We start from the raw sequence: 14,285 nt of genomic DNA, 5'->3' as shown, positions 1-14,285 counted from the left end.
AAAAATAAAATAAAAAACAAATATAGTGAAAACAATCATGAAAATGAAGACAAAAGAAAAATCTTACCTTAATGTAGTTGCATGTGAAGCTAAGGAGAGAGAAAAAATTTCGCAAAGCATATTAATTAAAAAACACTAAGAGGATAAAAGAAGAAAGAAGAAGAAGACATACCCGAGCATGGAGGAGAACAGAAGGAGATGATGATAGAAGAGAAGAGAAAGAAATAAATATTGATGTTTTTTACATATAGTGAAGAAGAAGAAAAAGAAGAATGAGTCTCTCTTGTGAAATAAGGAGATTCAGGTTTTTTATTGGGGCTCGTTAGTGACGGAATTACGGACGGATAATTAAATATTTTTTAATTATTTCGTCGGTAATTCTGTCTGTAATATTTAATTTAAATTTTTAATTTCATAAAAAATTTTCAGAAACCACCTACAATCATCGATGATTTTAAAATTTAAAAAAACATTGTTTGCACTGCGTTTCTAAACATGCCCTAATCTTGTTTCTGTCCAAGTCGATGTCATTGCCCTTACAAAATAAAAGAAAAGGCAGTCAGCTTTCAGGTCATTTTCATTCCAGCAATGTTCAGTTAATTTTGCCATAATTAAGTTCCTGTCTCTTAATTCTTTTTTCCTTCGTAATTTATAGGAACCTGAAACTTTGGTTTAGAGGATAAATTGTGTTTGGTAGAGTAGAAATTATTTTCCCTTATCTGAGAGGATGGAAAGGGAGCTACGAGAAAATTGTCGTCCATGACTGCCTTTTTTATCTCCCCGAAATGGATAGAATGAGGGAATGATGATATGGTACTTTCTAGCTCTAACCCTTCGTTCTCCTGTAAATCAAAGCATACGATATAATTTTGTTATTTTTAATTCCACTCTCTTTTTCTTTTTTAATTAATTAAATATAGGCAAGAACTGGACACTTAATTTACAATTATTTATAATTACGCTCTTCCACTTATATGAGAAAATTTTAAATATAGGTTTTTTGCGTTTTAAAAGCGATTTTAAACAAATTAAAAAAAAATTGTTTTCTTTACTTTAAATTAATTTTTTTTTTTGTGTTTTTAGATCATTTTGACGTGCTGATGTCAAAAATAATTTTTAAAAAATAAAAATATATTATTTTAATATATTTCTAAATAAAAAACAACCGCAATCAAATTTTATTCACGCGTAACCCATGTCAACGTACAAAACAAAGATTAGAAATCGGTATCTCAGCTGTTCCTGGCTTCCAACCAAAAGCTGAAATTATAAAGAAAATAATGTTACAAGGGTCTCAATCTGTACTTTTCACTTAGTAGGATATGATTAAGAAAAAAAAAAAACGACCTAAAGTAGCATCACTTAATTGGATATTATCACTTAGTAGTTTAATTTTCATTACCGTTTCCGTTCACTTGAGAGCTGTTTATCTCTCTGGTCTAGCCTTAGAGCAAATTGGATTTTCTAAATAGTTTTCTACCATATTAAAGTGCATATAAACAAAAATAAAATCTTACTAAAATATGTGGTTTGGCTTTAGGTAGATAATAAAATCTCACTAAATTTGTTTTTCACAATTGATTCCTTTCTTCAAAAGAAAAAACAAGAAGCGATACAAACAAAGACATTGAACTTATCCCCAGTTTGTTTTCTTCCTGTTATCATGATCTCCCTAGTTACGACTATATATATGTGTAGCATCTTCTCTATATAAAGCAAGAGCTGGATTTAAGGTTTGCTTTCACTAAGATAGAGCATAGAGACCAACCTTAATATATTAGACATAGCATGGCTTGGATATTAACCACTCTAGCCTTGATTGCGCTCGCTTTCTTCCTCCGAGCTTGGCTGTCGAAAAGAAAGATCAAGGATAGCAAGTTACCCCCTGGTCCAATAGGGTTTCCTATATTTGGTAGCTTACATTTGTTAGGGAAGCTCCCTCACCATGACTTGCATCAACTAGCAAAGAAGTATGGCCCTATCATGTATATGCGGTTAGGCTTGGTGCCTACTGTAGTTGTCTCATCGCCTCGGGCTGCCGAATTGATTCTTAAGACCAATGACCTCGTGTTTGCTAGTAGGCCACGAAATGAGGCTGCGAAGCATATCTCTTACGAGCAGAAGAACTTATCATTTGCTCCATATGGCTCTTATTGGCGCAACGTGCGCAAGATGTGTACCCTTGAGTTGCTTAGCAACCATAAAATAAATTCTTTCATGTCAACGAGGAAGGAAGAGCTTGACCTCTTGATTGACTACATTAAAGATGCTTCTCGTGAGCGTGTTGCTGTTGATCTTGGTGCCAAGGTCTCATCTCTGAGCGCTGACATCAGTTGTAGGATGGTTTTTGGAAAGAAATACTTGGAAAAGGAATTTGATGAGAAGGGGTTCAAACCAGTGACTCATGAGCTCATGCGTTTAGCAGCAAGTTTTAACTTGGGAGATTACATCCCTCCAATTGCACCACTTGACCTTCAGGGTCTTACAAAGCGCATGAAGGCCGTAGGCAAGGTTTTTGATGACTTCTTTGAGAAGATTATCGATGAGCACATTCAGTTCAAGGACGAAAACAGAACCAAAGATTTTGTTGATGTCATGTTGGACTTCTTGGGATCTGAAGAAACTGAGTATCGTATTGGTCGAGACAACATCAAAGCCATAATCTTGGTAAGAATGCATAGAATTAAAATAACTGTTAGTAAGCAGCACATAAATCACATGATTATCCTTAAATCTGTACCTTTCTCTTTCAGGACATGCTTGTAGGCTCAATGGACACCTCAGCCACAGCAATTGAGTGGACTCTCTCCGAGCTCATCAGGCATCCAAGAGTAATGAAGAAAGTCCAGAAAGAGCTGGAAGAGAAAATAGGCATGGATAGAATGGTGGAAGAATCAGACTTGGAGGGCTTGGAGTACTTGCACATGGTTATAAAGGAAGCTTTCAGGCTCCATCCAGTGGCACCTCTACTTGGCCCTCACGAGTCAATGGAAGATTGCACCATAGATGGCTTCCTCATCCCGCAAAAAACACGTGTTATTGTAAACGTTTGGGCTATTGGACGCGACCAAAGTGCTTGGACTGATGCAAATAGGTTTATTCCAGAGAGGTTTGCTGGGAGCAACATAGATGTTCGTGGACGCGATTTCCAGCTTCTCCCCTTCGGGGCTGGGCGCAGGGGCTGCCCTGGAATGCATTTGGGACAAACCATGGTTCGGCAAATTGTGGCACAGCTGGTGCATTGCTTTGACTGGGAGCTTCCTAACAATATGTTGCCGGAGGAATTGGACATGACTGAGGCGTTTGGTCTTGTAACCCCGAGAGCAAACCATCTGTGCGCCACTCCTACTTATCGCCTTCACCTCTGATTATGGCTTAAGCAATGTTTCGATTTCTTGTTAATTAATATTCTCTGTTGGAGGTGTGATCATTTAGGGATTGTCTTTCCCTTGGATTCATGGAATCAATTGTAGACTCATGTCAGCATGTTGATGTTTCTTTTTGCCTGTCCAGGATTTTATTCAAATTAAACTACATCCCACAATTTATTATTTGAATTTCTTATTTACTTTGATCTTCTCTGGGCGTAGGATTTTATGAGTAATTCTTAATTAATCCATTGCCTCCACTTTCACTTGTAAAAGAGAATAGGTGATTAGTTCTGAGATATTCTCTCATTATTCCCTGTTTCAGAAATTTTGCATTTTCCATTTTTAGCACTCTATTAAAAACTTAGCTCAGATTCAATCTTACAAATGGAAATATCTAATAGAGAATAATAAACAACAACGACACTTCATCCTCCATATTTTCATTTATATATTGAACTTGGATATTGTTAGTGGTGGGGGTGCTAAAATCATTGCCTATAAAAGGTATTCAACACAACGTTTAACGTGGTTTGACATGGCGACCATGGTTAAAATTATTTTGAAATATTAAAATTCCAACCTGATGATAGGATGGATTAAATTGAATTAAAGATATATAACTAAATGAAATAACTAGGTGACATAGAGTCAATATGTAAATAGTAAGAAAGTGGAATATAAATACCCTATTTTCCTCTCTACAGCCGGCAACAATAGAGTAAAAATGGAGGGAGAATATTTTCAAGTTTCTTTTACAAAACAAATTGAGAGGAAATCCAACAAATTGAAGGAAGGGGGTTTGACTGAGTTTTTGGCAAAGGGTTGAGTGAAATAATTACATCAAGGCAATAATCTAGAGAGAATAAGTGAAGAAATTTAGGGATTTAAAGTGGTTAACAATGGTTAAAGGACTAATTAATTAGGTTTTAAAATTACAATGACTATTTAATTTGTTTTAAAAAAAACTAGAATGACTGATCGTTTATAGTTTACTCTCAATGTGTCTGTAATGTGGAAATATAATAAAAATAGAGTGAGTTTAATAATTTATAAAATGGGAATAATAACACTCCCTATTCTAATTAAGGGGACTAAAACATCATGTATAAAACAACACATTGCATTGATTATACCCAAATTATTCAGAATTGTATTTTATTAACTTGAAAATATAGTAAAATATTGGAGGATTTTGAGTTCCAAATTTCATAATGGAGGTTTTCTGTTCTTATTTTCTCCATCATAATTCTTTCTTAATTGCTTTGTTTGCCCATTTTCATTTTATTCGGGATTTTTCTTATATTTTTTTATTTGTTTTTAAATTATTCCTTTGTATAAAATCCCGACACTCGCTGCATTTAATATGTGACAGCAGTATTTTCTTGTAGGAAATGTATGTTTGGTGATTACAGAGAGAAAATGGCAAAAACAAAAAGGTTAATAAAAGAAAGTATATAAAAAGAAAAATAAAGTAATGGCGAGCGGGCAATAATAAGCAATTACATGTGGATCGTTAGCTCTAGTACCATGATAAGAATATATTTATTTATTGATATGATATATGATTACAATTAACAAATTAAAAGGTATATAGAAACACAATCAAACAATTATGGAAATAAATTACAATCTTTAATCATTTAAAATATTTTGATATGGTAATTGATTTCCACCATAATTGATGATTATATTGATTGGATTTTAATCCAAAATATATTGTTTCCCTTTCAAACTTATGGATATTTTGAAGAAAAATCTACTGGGTGTTAATGGGCGAGGAAACAAGCATATGATTTGTTTTATTATGTCCTTTCAACCTCAGCTTGTTTTGTACGGATGTAAGCATGATGATGGAAAGCTATGAAACTAATGGGCGATGGAAAATTATGGGCAATAGTCAGGCTAAAATTGTTAAAGAACTTCAGTATATGCGCATTGTTGGCTATGATAAAAATCTTATGATATGATACTTTATTTCTTTTTATAATTAATGATTGTATTAATTGGATTTGAATTCAAAATATACAATCTTGATTTGTTTTCTCGATAATTTTATTATTTCTTAATCAAATCACATGTTTTAACACATAGTTAATAATGAAAAATCAGACAATCTTTTTATTATTATTGTTTTGGTGACACCTTTTTATTTGTTTTGACAATACATCTTGATGTGCCAAGACTGCCACGCAACGTGGGCATAGATGGCTGCTATATACTGGAGAAACTAGCAAGGCAGAAAACAATTGCAGGAAAGAAAACCATTACAGGCCCCTCCAGCCTTGCTTCCATAAATTTCCTTGCAATCGGAATCACAATTCATAGCTATGCACTCGTTCGTGGGGAATGAACTTTTTTGACAAAGCTTTGCATCCGCCATCACATGCTTGTTTCCTGCGGACACACAACGTAATTTGGTACGTCAAATCACAAATCTTGAATTAAAATACATATCAAAATAACATAAGATTAGTCAATAAAAAATATATAGCTATCATTTAAGGAAACAACAAATATAATAAAAGGAATATTAGTATTCCTTGATGATCATTCATGTGTTGCAAGAAACTGTTCAATAAAGAAATTGGGATTACCAGCAGTCACAACGAAGATGAGCAGAAGGAGCAGGAAGATCCCAGAGACACCTTTCATGTTTGATTTTAGTATCCTTTTCTTTACTCTGTTTTTTTTTTTTTTTTAAATAAGAGCACTAATATGACTTGTAGTCTAATTTGTTGATATATATATATATATATATATATATATATATATATATATATATATATATATATATCATTTTTAGTATTATTAATGTCATTTAATAAAAATAACAGGCCTGCACTGCTACTATATAATACATCATGTGCTTGTAATTCCGCATTGCTTAATCTAATAATTTCATTAACTAGTTAGAGCCTACAGATCTTTTTAGGTTTGTCATCTTGAGTATGTAATCTTAACAATTTATCTCATTTTAATCTTAATTCTAAGTGAGGTTTTAGTAAATTTTGTTTTTTTTTTTTTAAAAAAAAAGTGAAGCTACCCCTAGCATCTACAAGATATACTTTGGAGTCCGACCAAAATTTTAGATATATTTATCATTATATTTCTCCAATCATAAATAAAAATAAAATATCAAATGTTTATTTTTCTAAAAACATCTTTTGATTTTAAAATAATATTATTTTAAAACAATAATAAAATATATATAAAAAAGTTTTGTTAAAAGATAAGATACACACTACTAAAAAAATGGGGTATTAGCATCTGAATTTAGCAATGGATAATTCCGTTGCTAAATTCAGTAACGGATTTGCAACGGATTGCATATATATTATTTTTTTAATGTCAGCAACGGATTTTAGCAACGGATAATCCGTTGTAAAATTTACATTGAATTTAGCAACGGATTTTCCGTTGCTAATTAAAAAATAATTATTTAAATTTTAATATAAAACCAAAATTACGAACACCGTTGATTACATTTACAAGAATTAAATCGCAACCGTTGAGTGTTTGCTGGCTTTGGTAAATATACATCAGTGCTCGATCTCCCCCCACACCGAAAGCCAAACAGAGATAATGAAATGAACAAAACCAAAATTAATGATCTTCCACTTTTCCAGTCTCCTTCGTCCCTAACAACCTCGATCCATAGCTGTAGAAAAATAACCCTCTCTTCATCAATGTGATTTTCCTTTATCCCAAACATTTCATCTTCTTCGCGTCTTCAGCACCCATAATTTCTTTTCTTCATCTTCTTCTCCTTCATCTGAACAAAATCGAACCACACCCATCATTATCACCATCGAACATGCTGATTTAAGGTATCTCCTTGTAAACGGGTTGGGTGTTTAACGGTTTTCTTCAATAGTTCAGGTAAGTAATTAAGGGTTTTTGTTTTTGTTTGTTGCAATTTAACTTGCACTAAAAATTTTTCACCTAACTTTCCCAATCCAGGTTTCTTTCTGTCCTGTAGAACAATCTTGGTCACCTGTAACTCAAGAACACAGGTAATTTTTTTTTTTTCAATACTTTGAATAATTGTTTTAGGCTATTAATTCGATAATATAGGGGTTTATGAAATGTTTTTACCATGATCTATAACCTAATTATGCATGTCTAATTGAAAATTTATCAAAACCCCCAATTTAATTTTTAGGGTTACGGTTCAAATTTTTTTTGATGTTCGTAAATTTTTTGATCTATAACCTAAAATAGCTGTCACTGGATATAAAGGGAACATAATGATAAGTTAAGGTACAGGAATTAATTTTTGATTAGAGGTTGTTTATGTTTATGTTCATGATGTTGAGTTTAATTTCCACACATACCTTATCATTACTATCACAGTTGTAAAGAGGGCATAGATGCTTTTGATATCATATACTATGAATCGTTTTAGGATAAACAAATTGATGTAGTACTGAACAAAAAGCCTAGGGTGATTATTCTGCTTTTTTTAAGCAATTTTTGTAATACCTGTGTTTGATCTCCAACTGTGATAATCAACACATCTTTATCTGGGAAGAAAGACACCCAGCCTTTCTTGGAGTAAACATGAAATTTCGATGACCCATCACATATATGCCTTCCTTTTTTACTGTAAATAAATATGTTGTTATAACAGTATATGACTGGGTTTTGAATGCAGGACCAGGATTTTGGGAGAAACAGGCAAGGTGATACATGGGAAAAGGTTGGCCAAATTCGAGATAAATTTGAATATGACAGAGAGAAAAGAATGAGGGAGAAGGGTATGTTCAATGCATATAATTTACTCAATGTGTGGTCACTTATATTTCTCGGGATAAATTGGTCAAGGGGTCATTCTTGTAGGTATAAGTAGCTGATATGCTCAATAATAACTTCAAGTTGATTTCTTTTATCAGATTGTTTGTCTGTTAGGCAGTCCATGATTAAATCTTTGTGTTTAGCATGCTCGTTATAAATTGCAGAGCTGGAGTTTGAGCATCCATAAGCTTGGTTTTGATTGACTAACAAACATATGTATGTAGACAAGCACCTATATGTATTTACATATACACATGTATACATATATGTTTTGTGTTTTCTTCTTCTGAAGAGCACTGAAGTATACAAATTTTGCTTTCTCCTGTTCAAAGCATTCTAGATAGAAGAGGACATTTCAACATAAAGTATCTTCTTATTTACCTGGTGATCTATTGTAGAATAGTGTTCATGCACAGTTGCAGCCAAGTCAGGTTTTTGTTTTTTAGTGCTCACATCTGATGCTTTGTGTCACCTGCTACTGAAATAAGCTCTTGAATGTGAGTGGCATTTGTCAAGGTGCTAAACGATCTGTTTCTCTTTCATAGAATCTTGATTTTGTTTTTGGTAGAATTTTACCTTTCTTTATGGTTGCTTTTTTTCTGGTATTATTTTCATCACTAACACTTCCTGTCATTGTTAGGCCTTTGGGTTTAATAACCAAACCTAACCTAAAACCAGTCATTTTGATTTCCAAATTGTTAGGCCTATATAGGTTTAAGCAAATGAATTGTACATCAATGGTGGGCTAACTATATAAACATAAGCTCTAACGTAACGGAAGCTTGGATTTGCTTAGAAGCATTAAGTTCCATAAGGAAAAATCTTTTCTTGTCACAATAGAGTGAGTTGGACCATCATCATCGCAATAGAAAGGTGTGAAATTGAGTTTTTGAAATTAAGTGTTTTAAGATTTGAGAATTTTATATTTAAAAAATAAAAAACAAATTTTGTGTTGAAAAAGGTTTTGATATTAGAATGTTACCTATGAGGTTAGTAAACTGTTTTGGTGGTCTTCTAAGGTTTTCTGGTCGACAAAATGGTGGAATTCTGCTATTGGTTTGTGATAGAGAGGATCCCAATCAAAGCATCACATAATTAATGTATTAAATTTTAAAGAAAAAGTGTGTAGGGATATGTCAATCAAAACAATTAATAATTTAGAAAGAATATGTTTTAACCCGAAAGAAAGAACAAACTTTAATGGTATAATATTTTATTATATCAACCTTTATGCCTTGTATTTGACATTGTTTATTTAATTACAGCATTTGATTCATTTGATAAAAAAAATCAAAACGCAGGAGTGTTCTTTATAGATTAAATGACTCCATCTTATAATAATTACAATATTTGAGTAATTTAGATATTCACAGTCCATTTTTTCCAAAAGCAGAAACTGCATTTAGCATTGTCATGATCTCTTTGGTTTCATAATTCTCCGAAGCCTGGCTGGTTGACAAAAACTGTAAGCGTCAATTAGATGTTTTTCTCATGAAGAACACACAGAAAACTCGGAAGATATGGTTTGCTTCCATGTTCATCAATGACAACCAGTTTGAATGTTAACCACATGGAAACGTAATGTGACAACATACCAAGGCATTACTGATCACAGATTTTGTAAATTATTGACTGGCTAAAAAGGTAATTTGTTGGGACTGGACGGATCAAAACTAAGTAGATAGTGATGATTGTGGACTTTTTTTACAGGACTCCACCGTACTGCATATAAAGAATCATATATACGACACTCATTTTGCTTATTCAGCTGTTGATTCTTTGTGTTAATCCATTGCAAAGTAGGAAATTAATAATCTATCAACCTTTATTCCTTGTTAAAAAATTACAAGAAAATACTTAGTTTATTCCAAATTCTTTATAAAAAAATCAATTATAAATGAGTAATGTTAATCTTACAAAAAACAAATAAAATCATTTCTTAAAAATTCCATCCATTTGATTTTATGTAATTCCGTAATAGGATCTTCATTCAATGCCCAAGTTTGTTTAGGAGTGGTTTTGGATAGAATATTTGATAAAATAGTACTGCTTATCATAAAGTTTTGAGTTTGTATCACCTTCTTATCATTGTTTATGATATTGCAATTACATTTTATAATATTTTAATTTATTAACAAAATCTTGTAATACCTGAGGATTCATCAATATAACCAAAATTTCATTGCTGTCACATTCTATAATATAAGGATTTGTTTTAAAGACTAGCAATTGTTATAACTTGATGGGTGTAACATACTGTTTATGTTTTTTATTTTTCCAGCAATATAAATGGCTTATTGGATCACAATATAATCCAATAGAGTTGGCTAAATCTGATTGGGTTGCAATAAGAAAACCTCCACCTTGTGCCATTGATTCTTGGGGCTTAGGTAAGTCTATTTTGCTCCATTTTTACATGGTTGCTTAATTATATCGTGCATAATTTTTTTGTTGGGCATGCCTATTGTAATCTTGTCAAGTAGTTGGAACTCTGTCTTTCATTGGGACAATATTGATAGTTTGTATAAGAAAACTAATTGAATGATTTTCTTATATTAAATCTGATATTGAGTTTATTTTGGATGGAAATTATGAGACCAAAATGAAACCTAGAGGTGGGAATTTATTTGTTCAACTCCAAAACTATTATAAAGATAAATTTATTTAATATTTGTTCAACTAAATATTTTTTTTTATCCATTCATTCTGTATAAAATACTAACCGAACATAATCTAAAAAGTATATTTTTGTCACTAGTTAGAAAATATAAATGACAATATAAGTGTGTGGGAATTCCTCACACACTCATATTGTCACACTAAACAACCTATATAATTAAAAACTCAATAAGAAAAAGTAGAAGAAAAACAGTTATCTATTTTTTAGCTTCATATATGTTTGAGCTGGACAAATAATTAAAGTTTATTCATGTGGTACATATTTTATTTTAAAGGATTGTTTAAGTACTAGTAGTTAAAGAAGTATGCTTATTTCAAAAAATGCTTATTGGTGTTGTCATGTTAATTAGATTAACATGGATGATCGATCGTGGATGTATCGTCGTCTTATGGATGGTCGCCTTCGTCCTGAATACATTACTGGTGTTAGAAGATTTATCAATTTTGCATTTTCAATTGATAAAAATATATCTGGGGGAAAAATTAGATGTCCTTGTGTGAGGTGCAAAAATCAAAAGTTTTTAAAGGAAGATGATGTTTGTAAACATCTATTGACAAAAGGTTTTTTACCTTGTTATGAAAATTGGACTGTACATGGGGAGCCTTATGTCGCAGAACCAATATTGGCTGGACCTTCATCGATTATAATGAGTCATGATGTGAATGATGTTTGTCTAGAGAATCCATATAGGAATCTGGTTATGGATGCAATGGGGGTTGGTAATGCATTCTATAATGATAATGTGTCTAGTCCTATGGTAGCAGGGGAAATTCCAAATCCGGAGGCAACTAAATTTTTTAAGCTTTTGAAAGCCGCGGAGGAGCCGTTGTGGGATGGGTGTACCAAACAATCCAAATTATCTGCTTGTGTACAATTGCTTAATATGAAGTCAACTTTAAATTTGACTCAGAATGCCTTCAACAATTTTATTGACTTTACAAAAAGTTGCATGCCTAATGATGAAAATTTGGTTTCAAATTTTTATGATGCCAAGAAATTTATGCGGCCACTTGGACTTGGTTATGAGAAATATGATGTGTGTCCTAATTACTGTATGTTGTACTATGGGGTAGATGCAATGAAAATAAATTGTGATTTTTGTGGAAGTTCACGATACAAACCTAGAAATCCAACTAGTAAAGGTTCCAATAAGGCGGAGAAGCAACTCCGATACTTTCCTCTAACACCAAGGCTTCAGAGACTATTCATGTCTCCATATCATGCCAAAGATATGACATGGCATCATTTTCATAAGTCTGATAATGGGGTTATGGTGCACCCATCTGATGGGGAGGCATGGAAGGAGTTTAATCGTGTCCACTTAAGCTTTGCATCAGATCCGAGAAATATTCGGTTAGGGTTGTGCACTGATGGGTTTTGTCCATTTGACATGTCTTCAAATACATACTCTTGTTGGCCAGTAATTGTGACTGTTTATAATTTGCCTCCGTGGAAGTGCATGACTAGACCATTCATGTTTTTGACAATGATGATTCCTGGGCCAAAGAATCCGGGTAAAAAGCTTGATGTTTTTCTAAGACCTTTGATTGATGAGTTAAAGAATTTGTGGTTTTTTGGTGTTGAAACATATGATGTATACAGAAAGGAAAATTTTCAATTAAGGGTAGCTTTGATGTGGACCATTAGTGACTTTCCAGCATATGGCATGTTATCGGGGTGGAGTACTCATGGAAATCTGTCTTGTCCTTATTGTATGGAGCATAGCAAGGCTTTTAGATTAAAAAATGGGGGGAAAACTACATTTTTTGATTGTCATCGACGATTCCTACCCATGGACCACCCATATAGATTTCAATATGATAAGTTTTTGAAAGGAGTAATTGAAAGGCTTCCTCCTTTACCTCGTCCATCTGGTTTGGAAATGTTAAATGAAGTGTCCAAGTATACTGAGGGACATAATGGAGGTTCATCATATAATGATAAAATTCCTGGCTTTGGTGTTAAGCACAATTGGGTGAAGAAGAGCATTTTCTGGGAGCTTCCATATTGGCATACAAATTTGATTCGTCATAATCTTGATGTCATGCATATTGAGAAAAATGTCTTTGACAACATTTTTTATACAGTAATGGATTGTCCGAATAGAAGCAAGGACAATTTAAAGGCTAGGTTGGATATTCAATTGTATTGTCAGAAGCCAAATTTACATTTGCAACAAGATATGAGTGGTCGGCTTTACAAACCTAAAGGCACTTATTGTCTACACAAGAAACAACAACAAGAAGTTTTGTCATGGATGAAGGAATTATCATTTCCTGATGGTTATGCTTCAAGCATTTCACGATGTGTGAAAGAGGCACAATGTAAGGTTTCAGGGATGAAGAGCCATGATTGTCATGTCTTCATTCAAAGACTTCTTCCAACTGCTTTTCGACCTTACTTACCTAGGCCACTGTGGGAGGCATTAACTGAACTGTCCGTATTTTTCCGAGATATTTGTTCAACAAATTTAAATGCTCAGCACATGGAGTTAATGCAGATGAATATAATTGAAATAATTTGCAAACTTGAAAGGATTTTTCCTCCATCCTTCTTTGACTCCATGGAACACTTGACGATACATCTACCTTATGAGGCAAAAGTTGGTGGACCAGTTCAATATCGATGGATGTATCCATTTGAACGGTATGTTTTCATACTATGTTAATTTTATTCACTTTTTATTTTTTAAAAATAAACTAATTGACAGAAATGATATAGGTATATGTTTTATTTGAAGAAGAAAGTGACCAATAAAGCTAAAGTTGAGGGTTCCATATGTGAAGCATACTTGATTGATGAAATTACCAATTTTGCATCTCATTATTTTGGTGATGACGTGCAAACAATTTGGAATCGAGTTCCACGGAATGATGATGGTGGCATTAGAAGTGTAGATGGATGTCTCTCTATTTTTTCCTATCCAGGGAAAAAATTATCCAAAAGATTTTATAAAAGGCAGTTGTCACATGCTGAAATGCAAATTGCGCATAACTATGTGATATTCAATTGTCAAGAACTGAAGCCTTATTTAGAGTAAGTATTAAATATTAATTTGTACTAAATTTATAATAATTTATTATTAACTTTAACATTTTAAAATGTTAGGCAATGTCGACAAGAGCTAAAGTCACAACAACCACATGCGAGTGATGGTGAAATTGAAAAATTATGCGAAGTGATCTTTCCAAATTGGTTAAAAAATAATGTAAGTATTTTAGTAAAATTAATTTATATATTATGTCAATTAGCTACTTTAAAAATATTATTAATCTCTTTTGAATCATTATTTCTTATGGAGTTAACTATTATGCTAGGTGGAATACCAATCTAATGGAATTGAAAATCAGCTCTTTGGACTTGCTATGGGCCCTTCAACTTCAGTGAAATGTTATAATGGCTATTATGTGAATGGTTTTAAATTTCATACTCAACGTTAT

General features: G+C 32.6%; 2 protein-coding genes across 2 annotated transcripts in view; both read left to right on the top strand.

Annotated features, from left to right (window-relative positions):
• The window catches only part of LOC7456950 (cytochrome P450 71AU50), an 88,613-nt gene extending 85,056 nt beyond the window's left edge, over window positions 1-3,557 (top strand). The window contains exons 2-3 of the mRNA XM_002309980.4: window positions 1,734-2,667; window positions 2,754-3,557. Coding sequence (XP_002310016.2) covers window positions 1,789-2,667; window positions 2,754-3,368 — 1,494 coding nt within the window. The 5' untranslated portion in view covers window positions 1,734-1,788 and the 3' untranslated portion in view covers window positions 3,369-3,557. The remainder of the gene's footprint in view (window positions 1-1,733; window positions 2,668-2,753) is intronic.
• Window positions 1-14,285, top strand: part of LOC18100975 (cytochrome P450 71AU50) — a 56,556-nt gene that overhangs the window by 14,202 nt on the left and 28,069 nt on the right. The window lies entirely within an intron of this gene.

This window comes from Populus trichocarpa, chromosome 7, assembly GCF_000002775.5.
Source record: "Populus trichocarpa isolate Nisqually-1 chromosome 7, P.trichocarpa_v4.1, whole genome shotgun sequence".
Classification (NCBI taxonomy): Eukaryota; Viridiplantae; Streptophyta; class Magnoliopsida; order Malpighiales; family Salicaceae; genus Populus; species Populus trichocarpa.
The sequence above is the reverse complement of the archived record's forward strand: the minus strand, read 5'-3'. Positions and strand labels throughout refer to the sequence as shown.